An 18,182-nucleotide genomic window follows, 5' to 3' on the forward strand; every position below is an offset into this window, starting at 1 on the left:
CTGTAATTGGCCTTGTGGCTGTTGACTCGGCACGTAAATAATAAAGAATTGAATTGAACTGAATTATGTATGTGCATGTACATAATTGGTTTTATTTTATTTTTCTCTCCTGTTAATGTTATCTTTAAGTTTTATTTGAATTATTGCCATTATATGGACTCTCAAATTTTGTATTTTGTTTTTTGATTATTTTGTGTATTTCTACATACTCGTGCTAACCTTGTAATTAGCCTCTGTGCTGTTAAGTTTGCACATAAATAAACATGAACTGAATTGAACTGAATTATTATTACTATTATTTTTATTTTTATTATTATTATTTTACCACAATTGGGTGTTAACAGACCTTACACTGATAGAGACAAGGAAAGACTATACATAAAGGAAACAATACAAAACAAAGTACATACAATAAACAAGGTACACACAGTGCAAATCCAAATATATAAAGTCACGCAAGAGCACGATTATCTTCGTTTCACTGCAATCAAACAAGGACACCTGACATTACTTCACTTCATCCCATTTATTATACACGACAATTCCACACAAAAAGAGAAACTGATTCAATATCTTACATAATGTTGTGGCGTATTGGCTCTATGCAGGAACTGTTAAGCCACAGAGGCCTCGAGGCACGCGCGCAACTTGAGAGTTGCGTATTGTATCGACGCGTTCCTAGGCGAAAATTCTGTGAATGCTTAGATGGCGCAACAGAAAGTGCGAGTAACGTCATATACCCCCACTCATTGTGTTGCTTCATGATGCTCGGTAAACACGCCTGACAACAAAACCTGATATCTGTTGCCAAGCAGCAATGTGTTTTCTATGTAGTCCGTGCCGAGCCCATATAAAGAGCAGGGAACACTATTCAGGCAGTATTCAGTATTCAGACTGAGTTGAAGTCTAGCAGTTACGAGTTGTATCGAGTGAATGGAATCAAGACAGTTCAAGCCTGGAAGTGACTACAGCAGGAGAAGTAATTGGGACAATGAAATTGTGAACTGTGTAAGTGTAAGAGCGAGTGTGCAATAAATTCGCTAGATCCAAGACCGGCATGAAGTTATTTCTTGCACAACACATGGCCAACACGTGACAATATCTTGCTCTCATCAACAAATAATTTGAGGCCAATAAGCTTATGTTACCATTCCACTCAGTACTGTGATAAATGTAACAGAAGTTTCAGAGTCAACTGTGAACATTCTGCACCTTACTAAGAATAAGGTTTCTATTCTAACAAATTACGAAGCAATAATGAAACTGAGAATATTGTAACGTGCATATCAAAACCATCACTTCCTAGGCAACGATCTACATTCCTGCTACAACCGCTACATTCAGAAATCGTTGAGTTAAATCATAGCAACAAATAACAATGAAACACGGTATAGCATTTCTGGGACAACAGAGAGTTTTTTGTGCAACAACCAATTGTAACTGTTAAATATGGTGTTCTCTAAGTGGTTCAAAAAACCTCTATATAATGGGTTGAAGACATTCACCAAGACAGTAGAGATCCAGCATCCGTGTGGAGGCGGGGTCAAATACCTCCGTGACCCTGCTAGTTGTAGGAGGCGACAAAAAGGGAAAATCTCAAATCTGAGACAGTAAAATATGGTTGCGAGTTCCAAGGGACTCAGACCCGAGAAAGACTGCACTGGCAAGGGCCAGCATCATATACAAAAGGCAGACCCGTCATCTCGTCAGAGGGCACCCCACAAAAACAAGACCGTAAATGCCAAACAGTAATAAATATCTGGTCATGAGCCCCAGATGGGGCTCAACACCAAGACTTACTGACTGACTGACTGCCAGTTGCAATGTGACTTTGGACTTGAGATCCAGCCACGGTCAAGGACAGTCGAAATATATCTGCCGATATAGTTAAGATATCGCAGCCACAGAAGGCAGTTGAAGTAGATGTATTGAAGTAATGAAGTTGAGGCAGTAATCGTGATACTGCAAGTGGATAATAATTGTATTCCTGACTCTAAGTAAGTGTGGATAAATTTGTTCAATAAATATTCGTTGAAGTCAAGACCGAAGTGAAATTATTTGTCGAGTAATACACATTGCCATGAATAAAAAATCTGAGCCTTTAAGAACTGCAGCAACATGCATGAATACATTAAAGTGTTTATAAAGTATCACAATTAGTCTGTTTACAAGTGCGGTTTAAAAAGATTTTATTAACACTTTTATACCTTTTAAAATTTAACCTTTTATAATACTGCTAGAGTGAAGGACCAGGATGAACCAAATCAGAGGTAAAAGCAATCAAAAGTTCAGTTTTATATTATAAAGAGATAAAAAAATGACCTACATTCAACTCAGCAACCAGGACCTTGAACCACAAACACTAGTTACTGAAAAATTTAAATTGGGAAGAATATAAAGTTAACACTGAGCAACAAGACCAAAATAAAAACATGTAAGAGTGAAGAAAGCACAGAACTGAACTTTAAGTGTACAAAAAATAAGAGGAATAAAACCTTACCAGATGTGCCCCTCGCATGGTACTGCTCCCAAACTGTTTCAAATGCTATCAGTTCATCAATATAATTCCTGTACACACGGTCAGCTAGATAATGCTCGTCACTGAAATCTTTTACTTCACATTCTAGCCTCAACGGAGTGCGGGATGAAGCTGCTGTAATATCTGGATCAGGAAGATCANAGAAAAGCGATTACGAATTTAAATACCCGGGAGTTGAAGTGTACAAAAAATAAGAGGAATAAAACCTTACCAGATGTGCCACTCGCATGGTACTGCTCCCAAACTGTTTCAAATGCTATCAGTTCATCAATATAATTCCTGTACACACGGTCAGCTAGATAATGCTCGTCACTGAAATCTTTTACTTCACATTCTAGCCTCAACGGAGTGCGGGATGAAGCTGCTGTAATATCTGGATCAGGAAGATCAAGAATCTCCAACACCTCATACTGCAACCAGAACGTAAACTCGCATGTTCATGCAATATTCATTACAATCTGCTGTTTACAACAAAGAGACAGAAGATTACATTCATCCATATTTATTTAGAATCAGACTACAGCACAAAGAGTGGTACAAAAACAAAACAACAAACTCTGTGGTTTCAGTCCGCAAGCGAACTATACTGATTGAGCGACCACCACTTGTTGGCAAAGTTAGTGCCAAATTTAGTGGACAGAGGGTGTTGCGTGGTCAGTGCAACGGATCCCCACGGCCGTTAATCTCGATTTTCTAGACCAGAGCCGCTATTTCCTTGAAATAGCTCCTCAATTATCCTCACAAGGCTGAGTGGACCCCATTCCAGACCCACTACTTCTCAGAAAATCTGGTAGCGCCAGGAATCGAACCCAGGAAATCTGACCACTAGACAACAAAGATTGTTCATAAAGAATGGTACACATATAAAATGTACCTAGTCTCGGAGTCAAACAATCCTTAGCCAAGCTACCACTGTTTCATATTTTTTAATTTTACTGCCATTTATAAGAAGCGCTACAACAGGGTTACCCTGATCCTTTGTTCCCGCAGTGCAGAAATTACATAAAGTAACTGACTTTGATGCACATTATAATGAAACACTGCACAGCCAAGCCTACATAAGTCACACATGACATGAATGCAGTATTCAGTGTTTTCAAAACACACACAAGCTGAGAAAAACTCACATTAATGAGGACATACAGAATGGGACTAAGTCACCCCATTCACCCCCACCCCCTTGCGTTGGTTACTGAAAGCAACCTCCCCTGACAACATGGTAACACTGTGAACAATATTTGGGAGCACCTCTTTGAACAATTAACTAAAAGCACAATAATTTTGCATATGTCCAACAGGGCGATGCACAAGAACACCCCACAACATATTAAATGTAGAACCTATGGACTTAGTTCAGTGAACAAGAGGAGAGTAAAGGGCAACAGTTTTATATAAATGTATGTGTTTTTATCTCTCAGAAAAGTGGAAGAAGAAGTCACAGAAACCAACAAGATTATTTACAAGTTTTGGAATATGAAATCCAGAATATTGTTATGGAAATCAAAGAAAATCTTCCTCACTGTGAAAGAAAATGATACGGCATTAGGGAAAGTTTTTGAATATGGCAGAACCAACCAACTAAACAGCTCATGTAAAAAGTGGAAGCAGAAGTCACAGAAACCAACAAGATTATTTACAAGTTTTGGAATATGAAATCCAGAATATTGTTATGGAAATCAAAGAAAATCTTCCTCACTGTAAAAGAAAATCGTATGACATTAGGAAAAGTTTCTGAATATGGCAGAACCAACCAACTAAACAGCTCATGTAAAATCATACAACATTTTTTAAATTTTAAAGTACAGTAAAGATTCTCATTTAGTGTGTGCATTGAAGTGCATTTTCTTCTGCTATCACAACAGTGATGGCAGCAAATATTTTTCAAGTTGCAGCAGTGATAACAAATCCATCATCTCTACAATGTGTACTCTGTAGTTGTCAGCGACATTAACTTCTGAGCCAGAATACAGGGAACCAGCTTAATAGTCATCACAGTCATTGCTGACAGATATCCATTATAGATAAATGTTAATTTAGTAAAGGAATTCATGCACCTTCTTCCTAACTATAATTACTTTCATTACAATTCCACTAATTTAAAGTTATGTGTTATGTGGCAACAAATATGCAACTGGATGAATTCAAGGCTGAAAAAGTGTATAGAAGTCTTAACTTTGCTGCTAGTCAAACAAATACTGCACTAGCATCTCTGCATAAATATCATAAATCCAAATGGAACAGCATGAACCAAAATTAAATTCAGTTGTTGAACTGCAGTTCAGGCATGTTATATTTAATTCACAGTGGCAATCTTCCATGTGTACAAGTAGATACTCATCAAAAGGACCCTTTATTCCAAGTTAAGCTTTAAATTAGCAGCAACTAAAATTTAAAATGTGACCATCTGTACTTCAAGAACAAAATGTAATTTCTGATTTAACAGGCACTATGCCACAAGCCAGAAGGTCATGGGTTCAAGTCCCGACGAGGTCATTGGATTTTTTCAGTTGACCTAATCCTTCCAGCCGCACTATGGCCCTGGGGTCAACTCAGCATCTAACAGAAATGAGTAGCAGGAATATTCTTGGAATATTCTTGGGGGTAAAGAGCGGCTGACGTGTATGGCTGACAACCTTGCCTCCATCTATGAGCCGATTGTCTAGGAAATGTGGGAACCTCAACATCTCACAACCATATGGACCTCCACAGCCTGTTACAGGGATACCATTACTTGTTTTTTACTTACTTACTTACTTACTTACAACACTACTAAACAACTGACAATAAAAAAATTAGAAAAAAAATACAGAATAAGCAGAAGGAACATTTTCTCTCTTTAATTTCTTTCTAAAGCCTGTTATTTAATAACATGGGCAGTATCATGACTATAGTGTGCTGACTCTTTATCTTTAATAACTTTTTAAATTTCCACTAATCTTTTCACAGTCAGATTTTCCAACACACCCATGTAAAATTGTTGTACAATATTACAAGAGAAGAAGCATAATGGTGTTTGTTATTTGGGTTCTACCAGCGCAGAGTTAATTACTTTTAACATGCAGTTCATGAAGTGAAAACAAATTCCATGGACTCAGACCTAAACAATTTTTTTTAAAAGACAAACTAGTTCATATCATATAAAGTATTCTAATTCAATACTACTTGCGTATAACTTACTGCATATCCTTTGAAAACATCTGAATATTGGTTACCAAATCCATATTTTGGTTTCATTATCATCACTGTAAAAGGTACTTCTTCCTCTGGAAGAGTCTGTTCAATAAGGCAGTCCATTTCACTTGACTCATCCTGACTGCAGTGTGAACCATCAGAGCTCACATCTTCTCCTTGACTATCTGCAGGAAAAGAAACAAAATTCAGCTTAGGTTTACTGAATGTCATATTGATTCAACTGGCTAAATGAACCATTCATTCACCAGATAAGGTAAACAGGTAAAACTATCCCTGTAACAGGCCACAGAGGCCCACAGAGTTGTGAGAAGTCAATGTTCCCACATTTTTTAGACAATCAATGGTGGTGAGGTTGTCAGCCTTGCGCGCTGGCCGCCCTTTACTCCCAGGAAGATTTCTGGTACTCATTTCTGTTAGAGGTGCAGTTGACTCCAGGCCCACAGTGCAGCTGGAAGAATTAGGTCAACTGAAAAATCCAATGATCTCATCGGGCATTGCACCCATGATTTTCCAGCTTGCAGAACAGAAACCAAATGTAAATATCAAAGTGTGTCAGTGGATCCTACCAAGACTTTGTACACATTCTTATAACACATTTCTCTAAAATATTTTTAATGTAATTCCTGCAGCTGTTCAATTTTGAAAGATGTTGCTCTTCAAGAACTTTCACAATCAAGTTTCTGTACACATCGACGATTTCCCTTCTGTGTTACACGACTAGCCTGTAGTGAAGTACCTCTATTCAATAAGGTAAGGTAAAGTACACTTTTCCCTGTGCTCAACTATACCATGAAGGTGTATGGGTGAGTGTACATAGAGATACACACTTTCTTGACCTCAGCAAAAACCCAACCTGTGAAAGGTGCCTACAAGATAACGAATCAGCCACACACATCCTGTGTGATTCTGAGGCCATAGCTTATTTAAGATTTTGTCACTTGGGTCAGTTTTTATGGAACCAAGTGACTTTTATGATGCCCCCATAAGCAGGGTCCTACACTTTATTAAAAGTGTAGGATTAATCCAAGGGGAAGCACAATAGACCATTGAAGACGAGACTTGAGATTCTACCCTACTGGACCACTTTTTTCACTGTAATCAAAGTTTACAACACCAGCCACTTCTTCACAGTGCACTAACTCCATGGTGTTGAGTCCTTCTCGAGAAGCTGCCAGTCATTCAGTTACTCAACAATTTCCCAACATTTTATGAAACCCAAAAGATCATTTACATTTGCAAGGAACCTCCACTGGTCCCTATCCTGAGCCAGATCAATAAAGTCCATTCCACCCTATGCTATCTGAGATCCAGTTTAATATCATCCTCCTACCTACATCTATTATTTATTATTATTATTTTTGGAGGGGGTGGGTTTCCCCATGCACTGCGACTGTCCTGCCAGCAAGGTCGGTCACCTATCTGGCAGTGGTCCTCGATACTTCCCCATCTACCAGAGGAAATGGAAACTACTTGGGCGGGAATCTCTGCCTAATTTTGCTCAGAGGTCTCCTAGAGACATGAGGATCTTTTACGTGCCGTAAATCTAAGACACGGGACACATGGCTTAAAGTCCCTCCCGAGGACTTGTTCCCTGAATTTTTCTGCCTTTAAAAATTCCACGACCTCCGCTGGGTTTGAACCCGTGTACCTTGAGTCATGAGGTGGGAACGTTACCCCTAGACTACGGAGGCCGCTTTACCTACGTTTAAATCTTCCTAGTGGTCTCTTTCCTTCTGGCTTACCCACCTAAATCCCAGATGCATTCCTCTTATTCCCCTGCATGCTACATGCCCTACCCATTGCATCCTTCTTGACTTGATCATTCTAATTACACTCGGTGAAGAGTACAATTTATGAAGCTCCCCATTATGAAGTTTTCTCAAACCTCCCGTCACTTCATCTCTTTTCGGTCCAAATATTCGTCTCATTATCCTGTTTCTAAAACACCCTCAGTCTATGTTCCTACCTTAATGTCAGAGACCAAGTTTCACACCCATACAAAACTAAAGGCAAAATTAACTTCTGTGTATTTTAATTCTTATGCTTTTAGACAGGAGATAAGAAGACAAAAAGTTCGAACTGAATGGTAGCAAGCACTACCCCAGTGTACTCTGCTCTTAATTTCTTCATTAGTTAGATTTTGATTTCTTTATGTTGCTCCCAAATATTTATATTCTGTCACACTTTCAAAGGGTCTATTAACCATCCTGCCCTGCATTCTGGTGATCATCATCATATCAACATATACTCAGATTTTTCTGTGTTTATTAACACGTTGGTCTTACCTAGGATCCTAATATCTGGTTTTGATGGGAAATTCTTTGTTTTTTTCACTAGGAGGGTAGAGATCAGGTCCAAATTTGGGAAATGTTCTCCTTTGTTCACTTTCTCCACAGTCAAAATAAATTTTCCATCATCAGCATCATAAATTCCATTTGAAGCACCCATTTCCATAATTTCACCTGGTAAATTCAACCTGTAAAAAAAAAATCTGATTTCAACAGAACCCTACTATAAACAAACTATATGATTAACTTAATGATTCATTTACTAATTGTTTGAGTTGTTACTTTTTTCTACTTGATCCGTTCATACATGAGTTATTTGACAATTTTTTCAACCTCACCTGTTATGAAGTTCTTTAATGACTACTCATGAAATTGAGTACATTCTATGGCTGTTCTTCTCATAAAGTAAAAAGTAAAGCTATCCCTGTAACAGGCAGTGAAGGCCCATAACGTTGTGAGACGTTGAGGGTCCCACATTATCTAGACAGTCAGGTCAAAGATGGCAGTACGCTTGTCAGACTCACGCGCCTGCCACTCTTTACTCCCCAGGAAAATTATTTAATTAATTCTAGCATAGTTGGTTGAGGGGCTATGCTACAAGCCGGAAGGTCCTGGGTTTAAGTCCCAATGACATCATTGGATTTTTTCAATTGACCTAATCCTTCTGGCCGCACTATGGCCCTGGGGTCTACTCAGCCTCAACAGAAAATGAGTTCTTCCCATACTACTCACAATTTTACATAATTAAATAATTACTTCAGTTTAGGTGAAACATAAAATTTCCCAGTTGTGTAACTTTTGTATCTGGGAAGCATTTACCACGCCGCTCAACTATTCGTCTTGGTTTGGATCTTTGTTGAAGAAAGTCATGATTCACAGACCCCCTGTTTGTGAGAGAAGCCCTACATGTAAGATCTCCAAATATATGATATTTACTGGATTAAGGTTTGTCTGAATATAAATGTGAACTGTGTTACCTCACTTAAAATGTTCATACCAGGGTAACCTATGATGAGGTCATCATAAATTTTGAAACCCTGCTTCCTCCTAGATCCAATATTATGATCGTAATGAACATATCGTGAATGCAATTCAGTGGAAATATGTATGAAAAATAAATGGCTGATGTTCAACTTGGAGAAATGGATGCATTGCTCCTGCACAATGTCCAAGCCAACAGAGCTTCATATCCAGAGAAGATCCAAATTAATTTATTTATTTATGTGGCTCATTTAACAGTGCTATAAGTCTGTCAGATTTAATGGCAGCAAATGATAGATATCATAATGTAGAAAATATGCAAACTGAATAAATGGTGCCCTAGTTTGAGGTACTCTAAGTTATTTGCCTGGAAGGACTGAGCAAAACCACCATTAAGGGTATCTGGTGTCCTGGTCAAGATTTTGCCAGTCACCTACCAATACATGTCACAAGTGTTACTTCTCGGGCAAACTTGCTCGGTAACATGACAAGAACTGGGCTTGAAGCTATCTTATATTCTTCCACAGTTTTCAGGTAACCATTACCTCCTACTAATAAATAAAGAACTTTGAAGCATTATTTTTATGGGCCTCAAGAAATATCCTGATGCACAGTACTTGTCATAATCCACGCAGGACCTCAAATTCTCATAAACACAGTCTACGTAGACGAGAAACTGACACAAACAGACTTAACTTTATTCATTCTTGTCCATCACACTCTGCGGCTTTAGTCTGAAAGCGAACTATACCTACTGAGCAAGTGACCGCCGCTTGTCGGCGAAGTTAGTGTAGCGGATATAGGGTGTGGCGTGGTCAGCACAACAAACCCCCACGACCGTTAATTTTGGTTTCCTAGACTGGAGCTGCTACTTTACCATTCAAATAGCTCCTCGATTATCATCACAAGGCTGAGTGGACCCCATTCCAGACCCACTACTTCTCAGAAAATCTGGTAGCGCTGGGAATCGAACCTGAGACCTCTGGATCTGTAGCCATGAACTCTGACCACCAGACCACAGTGGTGGTCGGTCCATCACACTAGTTAATTACTATAAAATAATTTAACAACACTGTCCAGTGTGACTCAGTACCTTAAAGCTATGTTAAATGCACCTTGCTGAGTCACACTGGACAGTGCTGTTAAATCATTTTATGACACAAATAAACTGTCTTACTGATATCAAATTTACGTACACGATGCATGTACCAAGTATTTTTTCTATGGAATGTTCTACATACCTCAGATAATATGGAGGTGAGAAGAACCTAAAATCATTCTTTTCAATATAAATTTCTGTTTCAGAGATGTTTGTGTATGGTGCAAAAACTGTTATGCACACCTTCGTTTCTGTCTGTGTTAACTCAAATTTGGGGGTTAACATTTCAATTCTGCCTGAAAATCAAAACATGTTTATTCAAACAGCACTACACATAATTTGTAATCTACCATTTATAAACCACATTAAAAATCATGCAATTTCAGCACACAAATATAAAATATGTGGAAAATACAGTGTACACTGCACCTCAAACCTCACAACTACATTGGAATGAAGATCTCTCAACACAAATGCGAGATCTCTAAGTTAAATGATTTGAAAAATGAAGAATGCAATCTGCCAAGTAGACTGGTAGTACAAAGGTAAGAACATAGCAACATGCTGCCTCCATCTTCAGGGTAGAACAGTTCCTCTAAAATTCATTCATTCATTCATTCATATTTATTCGTTCCATAAATCCATACCTCGCCAAAGGCCTACAGATGCAGAACAAGTCAATAAACATTCTTAGCATGACAAGACAAACACAAGTCAACAATATATAATACTACTTTTAGATATCTAAATTTATAATATACAATTAAAAAATGTATATAAATTGCACATATTCTAAGTTTATTTACAACAACATTTTTTAAAACTTCATATCCAGAATATCGGGTGAGTCAATATACAAAACCTAGATAATAAAACATACATATATTAAAACAGTATATTCTAACTCTCAGTATATTGATAAACCTCATTCGTGGAGTAAAAGGAATGATGACAGAGAAACCTTTTTAAAGTGGATTTAAATCCCTTCTCATCATTCGCCAGTCTTTTTATTGAATGAGGTAAATGATTAAAAACTCTTATACCCGTGATATAGACATCTTTGTCAAATTTTGCCAGATTCACTGCAGGTAGGTGCAAGTTTTTACGTAACCTAGTTTTATGTTCATATCTAGCAGACTACAAAGTACTGTTACTCAGAGGACAGTGATCTTCATATTCACTGCCAAGAGAACCTCAAATCTTACAACTGAACTGAAGTTTTTGTGTAACAACTCACTGTACTGGTCTTGTCACATGTTGGGTCATGTAACTACATGATTCGGCAGTTTTGTGGAAAATAGTTGGATTCAGCTTGCTCTCTTTTCCTTTGCATTTAGACTCTTATTGATACACTGTTCTCTTTGTTTACAAAACACATAAAGAAAATATGAAAGCTTACCCAGATTTTTCAACAAGATTTTTGGAAGAACCTGACTTTCTGGAAATGAAACATCTTCCAATATCACCAATAAACAAAAGAAGAGACCCAAAGAAAAGCAAACACTGAGCGATAAAAAAACATGGCAACCTGACTTTCTGATATAAAGGCAACTTGTTCTACGCATTATGAATTTCTTCCTTCAAAATAGGCAGTCAGCTAAACAAAGTTTTGAATGTTACAGAAGTACATTTGTGAAAAAGACTAAAACCACTGCTTTAAAATTGGATTTTGTATCATGACACAGTGTCTAATTGCACAGCTTTTTAGGTTCAAGTGATATCTGGCAAATAAACAAATACTAGTGTTCAATGTTCAACATACTTGTCTGAGATAGCCCCTTATAACTATTCCATGATACCGAAAGTAAAGCTTCTTGGAAAGGCCTTATTTCCCATTGCATGAAGACATTTGTAGCAATGTGATGATGGTACTCAAGGAAATCACACTGCAGTATGCAAATGATTCTTGGTAACTAATTTCCAGTTGTGGTTTTAATAAACTCAGTTGATAGAAAAGGCACAAATTACTACTTTTAGACGTTTCCAGCAATATTTCCAACATGACAGAGATGTCAAAAGGCATATATAGACAGAAGTGACTGGATTGTAACAGTTTCTGTGTCCTACTTTACAATATTAATAAATGAACACAGACAGAGGCCATGTGGGATACCCAGAGTCCAGTTATAATTTAATGACTCCTTGTATCGGTTCTCAGAGTTGACCACCACAAGACAGCATTGCCTGACAGTCATGAGTTCGCCATGTGAGTTGCGAGTTTATGTTCACTTTGTAAGGACCATTTCACTAGATATAATGGTATGTATTCTGAATGCTGCAAGCCCATGACTAGACTCCTTAATGTTTATAACTGAAATTAAGATCTGACAACAGTGCTACATTCTTCTCCCTGACTTGAGTCTTGCTACCTCACACACGCGCAGGGCCAGGAATCATTAAATCACAGACAGACTGTAAGTGTATATTGATGGATAATATAAAAACCAAAATTTAACAAAAAGGGCATGAAAAGAGGGACTGGATGAACCCTTGGGTTTCTTAAAGAAGAAAACTAATTTCTTAACCATCAGAATGATTATATAAACCATCCAAGGGAGAGCTTGTACCATGAAATTAACTAGTCAAGAGCACAGGTAAGCAACTGATGTGTTCTCTCAGGTCCAATCCTTCCTGATCCTCTTTCACTTATTAAACAACATATTCAAAAGTGAAGTTGAAACTAAATCAAGATAAAGCATTTCTTCGCTTCAGATTATAATGAGTTGGAAATATAGCCAACAAATATTCGCTTATAAGTAAATGGGTAAAGACAGAATAGAATGGTTAACTAAAGGTATCAGGATACTGTATAAAGGCAAATGGGAACTTTACATCTGGAGTAGGGGTAACAACAACAATTAACAGAGAAGCTTTTACAAAAATAGTGCAAGATCCTAGACAACCACTGGCAAAACATACATGGTTTTGTTTTTGGTCTTTAGCTGTAGCAGAGAAATCTGTGGCTAAAGTCTGCGTCGGATCAAAACCACAATTGGCCAGCAATGTGCAACAAGGACCCAGAGGTGAAAACAACGGATTTAATGAGCTATGGGTAAGACACTGTGTTAGGTAGCACATTCGTCTGTAATATTTGTAAACTTCTACCAGATGATACAGTGCCACATTCCAGATGATAGTACTCTTCAAATTTAATAAAATTTGTGGCTAATAACAAGTAATAACTAATATTAAAAGACACTGTGACATAAGGTCTGACAGCTAGAAAAAGGGATTCAAAGAAACAGCTATTGGAAGGCAACAGCTGTGTAAACACGCAACAATACTAGAGCCATAACTAAGCAACATACACATGCAACAACAGATAAAATGTTGGAAGCAGTGTTTTCTATGTGATCCACACTAAGGCTACATAACATTCAATTTTGAGTTGTGAGTTAGTTCTGTGCAGGAGCTAGGAGCTGAGGGAAGTACCAGCTGAAGCCAGCAGTCAGAGCATGAAGTTGATGTTGAGATGGGCACCAGCCTGTGAGGACGTGAGCATGGAAGCAAAGGAATATCCACTGTTAGAAGCCATTACAAAGCAACGTGACTGGCGACACTAGTCTGTATGTGAAAGTGGTCTGTAAAGCATAGTCAAGAGTTGTATTAGTGTGCAATAAATCCAATTACCAATCCAAAACCCATCTGGTCACTTAACTTGTGACAATATGTACAGGAAGTAAAATCAGCAAAGATATTTGGTTTACAAATTGATAATCAATTTTTATTCAGCATTTTGCTGAAATTACGTGCAGCATGCTTTGTGAAAGGGTCTCAGGTCACTCAGATCTTCTTTCCACAGATTAAATACCGACTAAAAAAGTGTGGTTTTCATACTTCTGTAACCTATGGCATAGAGGCAACTCTTTTGACAGGAACAAAGTATTCCTTTTACAAAAGAAAGCCATTAAAACCATGGTAGGTAATCATGAAGAGTACTACCCAAGAATTATTTAAGAAGTTCTATACAGTAACCCCACCCAGTATTTACTACCTCTAATAATGTTTATAATTGACAATATAAAGACCTGGCCTGCAACTGAACCTGGATCTGTTTGGCGGATAGCCAGCGACTAGCCACCTGAGCTATGGCATGGCCTATTCAGTTCAGTCAGCATTTCAGTCACTGTAACTTACAAAATCGAAGAGTGTAGAAATCAACCAATATTGTTCTACTATCACAAAAAATCTGATCAATGAAACTGTAATCGAAAGAGTCAAATGTTTGATATCTGCCACATAAATATAAATTATCAAAAATAACTAACCTGTTTCAAATTCGGTTTTCGTATTTATTATTTGGCATTCCGTATCATCGACTTCAGCATTCCAGTAACCTATTGACGGGTCTCACTTGCTGAAATATTCCAAAATATTTTCTGTTGTTTCAAACGTTCAAACTTAACCTCACTGTCCATCCACTCGCCTATGGTGGAGTGGATTCAAGACGTAACGAGAACACAACATCGATACTAAAACACACAGACTACTTTTGAAGTTATAACAGTTAGGTATCTTACAGCCCCAAAATGTGTTGACGGTGTTGACTGCCATGTAACTATCAAATTATATCCCATAACCTCTGAAAAATTAATCTGATAGGCAATACCAGAAAAAATATTTACTCCAAAGACCCCCAAGACGTTAACAGTTTTTTCGTTATATTATTAAAGCGTCGCCGTATATATATTTACTAAATGTTATTTATATTATACAAATTATTCCAACGTTTGCTAACACTCCCACCATAAATTAGCACAACATTGTAGTAAAGTGGTACCAACCGTACCAACGTATCGTTATAATGGTCGATTGTCTATCCTCACTTAGCTTTTCTAAACATCGTGATCCGTGATTATAATACAGTATTGAATTTCGCACAATTTTCAGTAGTTTTATCCACCACATATGGTCAACGCTTGTCTTTTGTATGTAGTTTATAACGCGGTAAAATTGTCCCGGTGCTTAATTAACTGAGCGCTACACCATGAATATGTATGGAGGAGTGGAGGTATAGCTCCCCCAGTATTGAGCTCAGCACTAGATTGAGGTAAGTGGTCAGTGTCATGCCCAAAAATGCTTTATTCCTGGGGAAAGTGTCCCCCATACCCATCTGATAAGACAGTAGGTGAGCCCCAGAGACGGTGTGGACACTGTGCAGAAAGAAAAATCTCTTGCCCCCGGCCGGAATCGAAACCCAGCCGTCCAGCCCGTACCTCCTCACCATGCAACTGAGCTATTCTGGTTCTTTTTCTTCTTCATCATCATCATCACTGGCACCACAGCCCATTGTGAGCCCTGGCCTTCCTCAGGATTACTCGCCATTCTCCTCCATTTGATGCTACATTCCTCCAGTTCTTTACACCCAAAATTCTTATGTCCTACCACACACATTCTTCCCATCTCAATCTTGGTCTTCCCACTTTCCTATTTCCTTCTTGTTTAGTATTAAGTATTTTCTTAATCGTTCTATTCTCGCTGACACGTATTATGTGTCCAGCCCATTCAAGCCTTTTCACCTTTATAAATCCAATAATGTCTGGTTCATTAAATAGTTTGTATAGCTCATGGTTATACCTCTTCCTCCATATTCCATTTTCTTCCACTGGTCCAAAGATATATCTCAGGATCCTCCTTTCAAATATACTCAACTGTCTTTCATCCGATCTTGACGATGGCATAAGATAGCACTGATCTTATAAGTACTTTATACATCATAGTTTTGGTTTTCTTGGGTATTAGTTGGGATTTCAGGTGTTTCCTAAGGCCATGGAGACATTTATTTGCTGCAAGTATATGCTTTTTTATTTAATCACTGATGTCATTTTTGCAGTTAACTTTTGACCCAAGGTAAGTGAAACTACATACAACCTCAAATTTATATGAGCCAATTTCAATATATTGTAACGTGTTTCCTCATTACTGAAGACGCCGTAGAAATGGTTAATTGGTTTATTTAACAATCTACAAATAATGGCTACAATTAATTATCACAATATTACGGGTTTCCACACTGTACAAACCCTACAACAAAATCTCTTAACACAATCTTCACTTGTCTTCACGTACTAATAACGCGGGAGCTATACAAGTCTCCCTGAATTACACACTCCGAGTATAACTGTACTACAGCACTCACTATGTCTGGAAAGCACACGAAAAGTCTTCTGCTTGCTGACTTCTTAAGTATCGCACACTCGCAGGCTGCTATGTTTCAACTCGGCGACTGTTACTTATAACTGACTGTGAATAGCCTTCGCTGCTCCTTACGTAGCCTCGATCGGACAATATGGCCACGTAATAGGCACCCTTGTTGCCTGGCGCTGTGTTGCTAGCAACGCTAGCAGTAGTAACCGCTGTTACTACCGTAACAATCCTGTTGCGTCACCGTTACGTTACCGTGCGGAGGAGGGGGAGGGGAGCGCTGACTCACCCACCGCGTCACTGCTGGTGGGGGGGGTTCTCCTTTGCGCAACATGTCACAATATGTAGGTCCATTAGCACAGTCTCTCTTGGTTACCAGCATGTACTTTGTTTTATTTTGGTTAATTTGTAGATTCATCTTTTTTGCTGCTCTTTCCAAATTAAGAAAAGCTTCTTTCATAGATTTTTGTGCTCTACCAATTATATCAATATCATCTGCAAATGCCAAAATTTGAACTGACTTATAGAATATAGTTCCCCTTGTGTTGATGCCTGCATCTCCTAACTACCTTCTCTAATGCTATATTGAATAAAAGGCAGGCTAGGGAATCCCCTTGTTGAACTCCATTTCTAGTTATTATAGGGCTGGACAACATATTCTGGATCTTAATTTGGCATTGGGTCTTTCTCATAGTGGCTCTGACTAAGGCGATTAATTTCCATGGAATGTGCATCTCTTCCATTGCCAGAAAAAGACTATCTCTACCTATGGAGTCATAGGCTGATCGGAATTCAATGAATGGATGATGTGTTTCAATTTGGAATTCATTACACTTTTCAAGGACCTGGCGAATAGTGAAAATCTGATCATTAGTTGATCTTCCTTGACGAAACCCACGTTGGTAATCCCCAATTATGCCTTCCATAAAAGGAGAGAGTCTGTTAAATAGGATGTTGGAAAATATTTTATATGCTATGCACAACAGACAAATTCCTCTATAGTCAGAGCATACCATGACATCGCCTTTCTTATGGATAGGGCACACAACACTTAGGTTCCATTCCTCTGCGATTATTTCAGTTATCCATATGTTAACTATTAGCTGATGTAAGTGCTTAGTATGGCAGTATGCTACAAGCCGGAAGGTCGTGGGTTCAAGTCCCGATGAAGTCATTGGATTTTTTCAGTTGACCTAATCCTTCCAGCCGCACTAGGCCCTGGGGTTTACTCAGCATCTAACAGAAATGAGTACCAGGAATTAAGGTAAGGCTGACAATCTTACCACCATCTTTGAGCCGATTGTCTAGATAATGTGGGACCCTCAACATCTCACAACCCCCAGTGCCACTTTGTCCACCACAAATCCCACCTGACCAGACCCAGGATCGAACCCAGGCCGCCGCAGTGAGAAGCCAGTGACTAACTGCTTGAGCTTGGGCTGCGCCATAGCGCTGGGGCAGACTTGAACTATGGCACAGCCCAACCTAAGAAGTAACTCTACACTCTGCAATGGAATTTGGTTCTGTTTTCAAGATGACTAAGCGGTACAATGTATATACCAGTCCTCATGTGACCAACACCAATCTGATATATTTTGTTAGCGATCTTTTGAGAAGGTTCATATCTATGTGATTATCTGCTTTCAGTTTTAATGAATTTATATGGCTTATGATATAAGAAGTGTATCTTCTCTAAACAAATGGTTCTTAACATTCTCACACTTGGTTTAATCTCAAAATCAGTGTCACTTCTTACAAGTTTACTAGTATGGATGCTTTCTGGGGGGGGGAAGCATTGCAAACTTTGAAGAAAAGCACTAATTAATTATTTCTGGATGCACATGTGTATGGGTGTTCACTGATCATTGATACTGAAATGATTATTAAAGACTTGAAAATATTAATTAACTGTAATTTAACATCTTAATTGAATCTTATC

The 18,182-nt window shown here is 38.3% G+C and overlaps 1 protein-coding gene across 2 annotated transcripts in view; it reads right to left on the reverse strand.

The window, feature by feature from the left end:
- LOC111868411 (protein SHQ1 homolog) overlaps positions 1–14,892 on the reverse strand; it is a 24,911-nt gene extending 10,019 nt beyond the window's left edge. Inside the window, exons 1-6 of one of the 2 annotated variants that reach the window (XM_023859140.2) lie at positions 14,368–14,892; positions 10,242–10,395; positions 8,017–8,207; positions 5,717–5,895; positions 2,913–2,949; positions 2,501–2,662 (exon numbers count right to left, since the gene is read on the reverse strand). In XM_023859140.2, the coding sequence (XP_023714908.1) occupies positions 2,501–2,662; positions 2,913–2,949; positions 5,717–5,895; positions 8,017–8,207; positions 10,242–10,384 (712 nt within the window). In that variant the 5' untranslated portion in view covers positions 10,385–10,395; positions 14,368–14,892. Of the gene's footprint in view, positions 1–2,500; positions 2,663–2,750; positions 2,950–5,716; positions 5,896–8,016; positions 8,208–10,241; positions 10,396–14,367 lie in introns of both variants that reach the window. The other variant, XM_023859057.2, reaches the window with a different exon arrangement.
- Between the last annotated feature and the right edge of the window lie 3,290 nt (positions 14,893–18,182).

Source organism: Cryptotermes secundus, unplaced genomic scaffold, assembly GCF_002891405.2.
Source record: "Cryptotermes secundus unplaced genomic scaffold, Csec_1.0 scaffold112, whole genome shotgun sequence".
Classification (NCBI taxonomy): Eukaryota; Metazoa; Arthropoda; class Insecta; order Blattodea; family Kalotermitidae; genus Cryptotermes; species Cryptotermes secundus.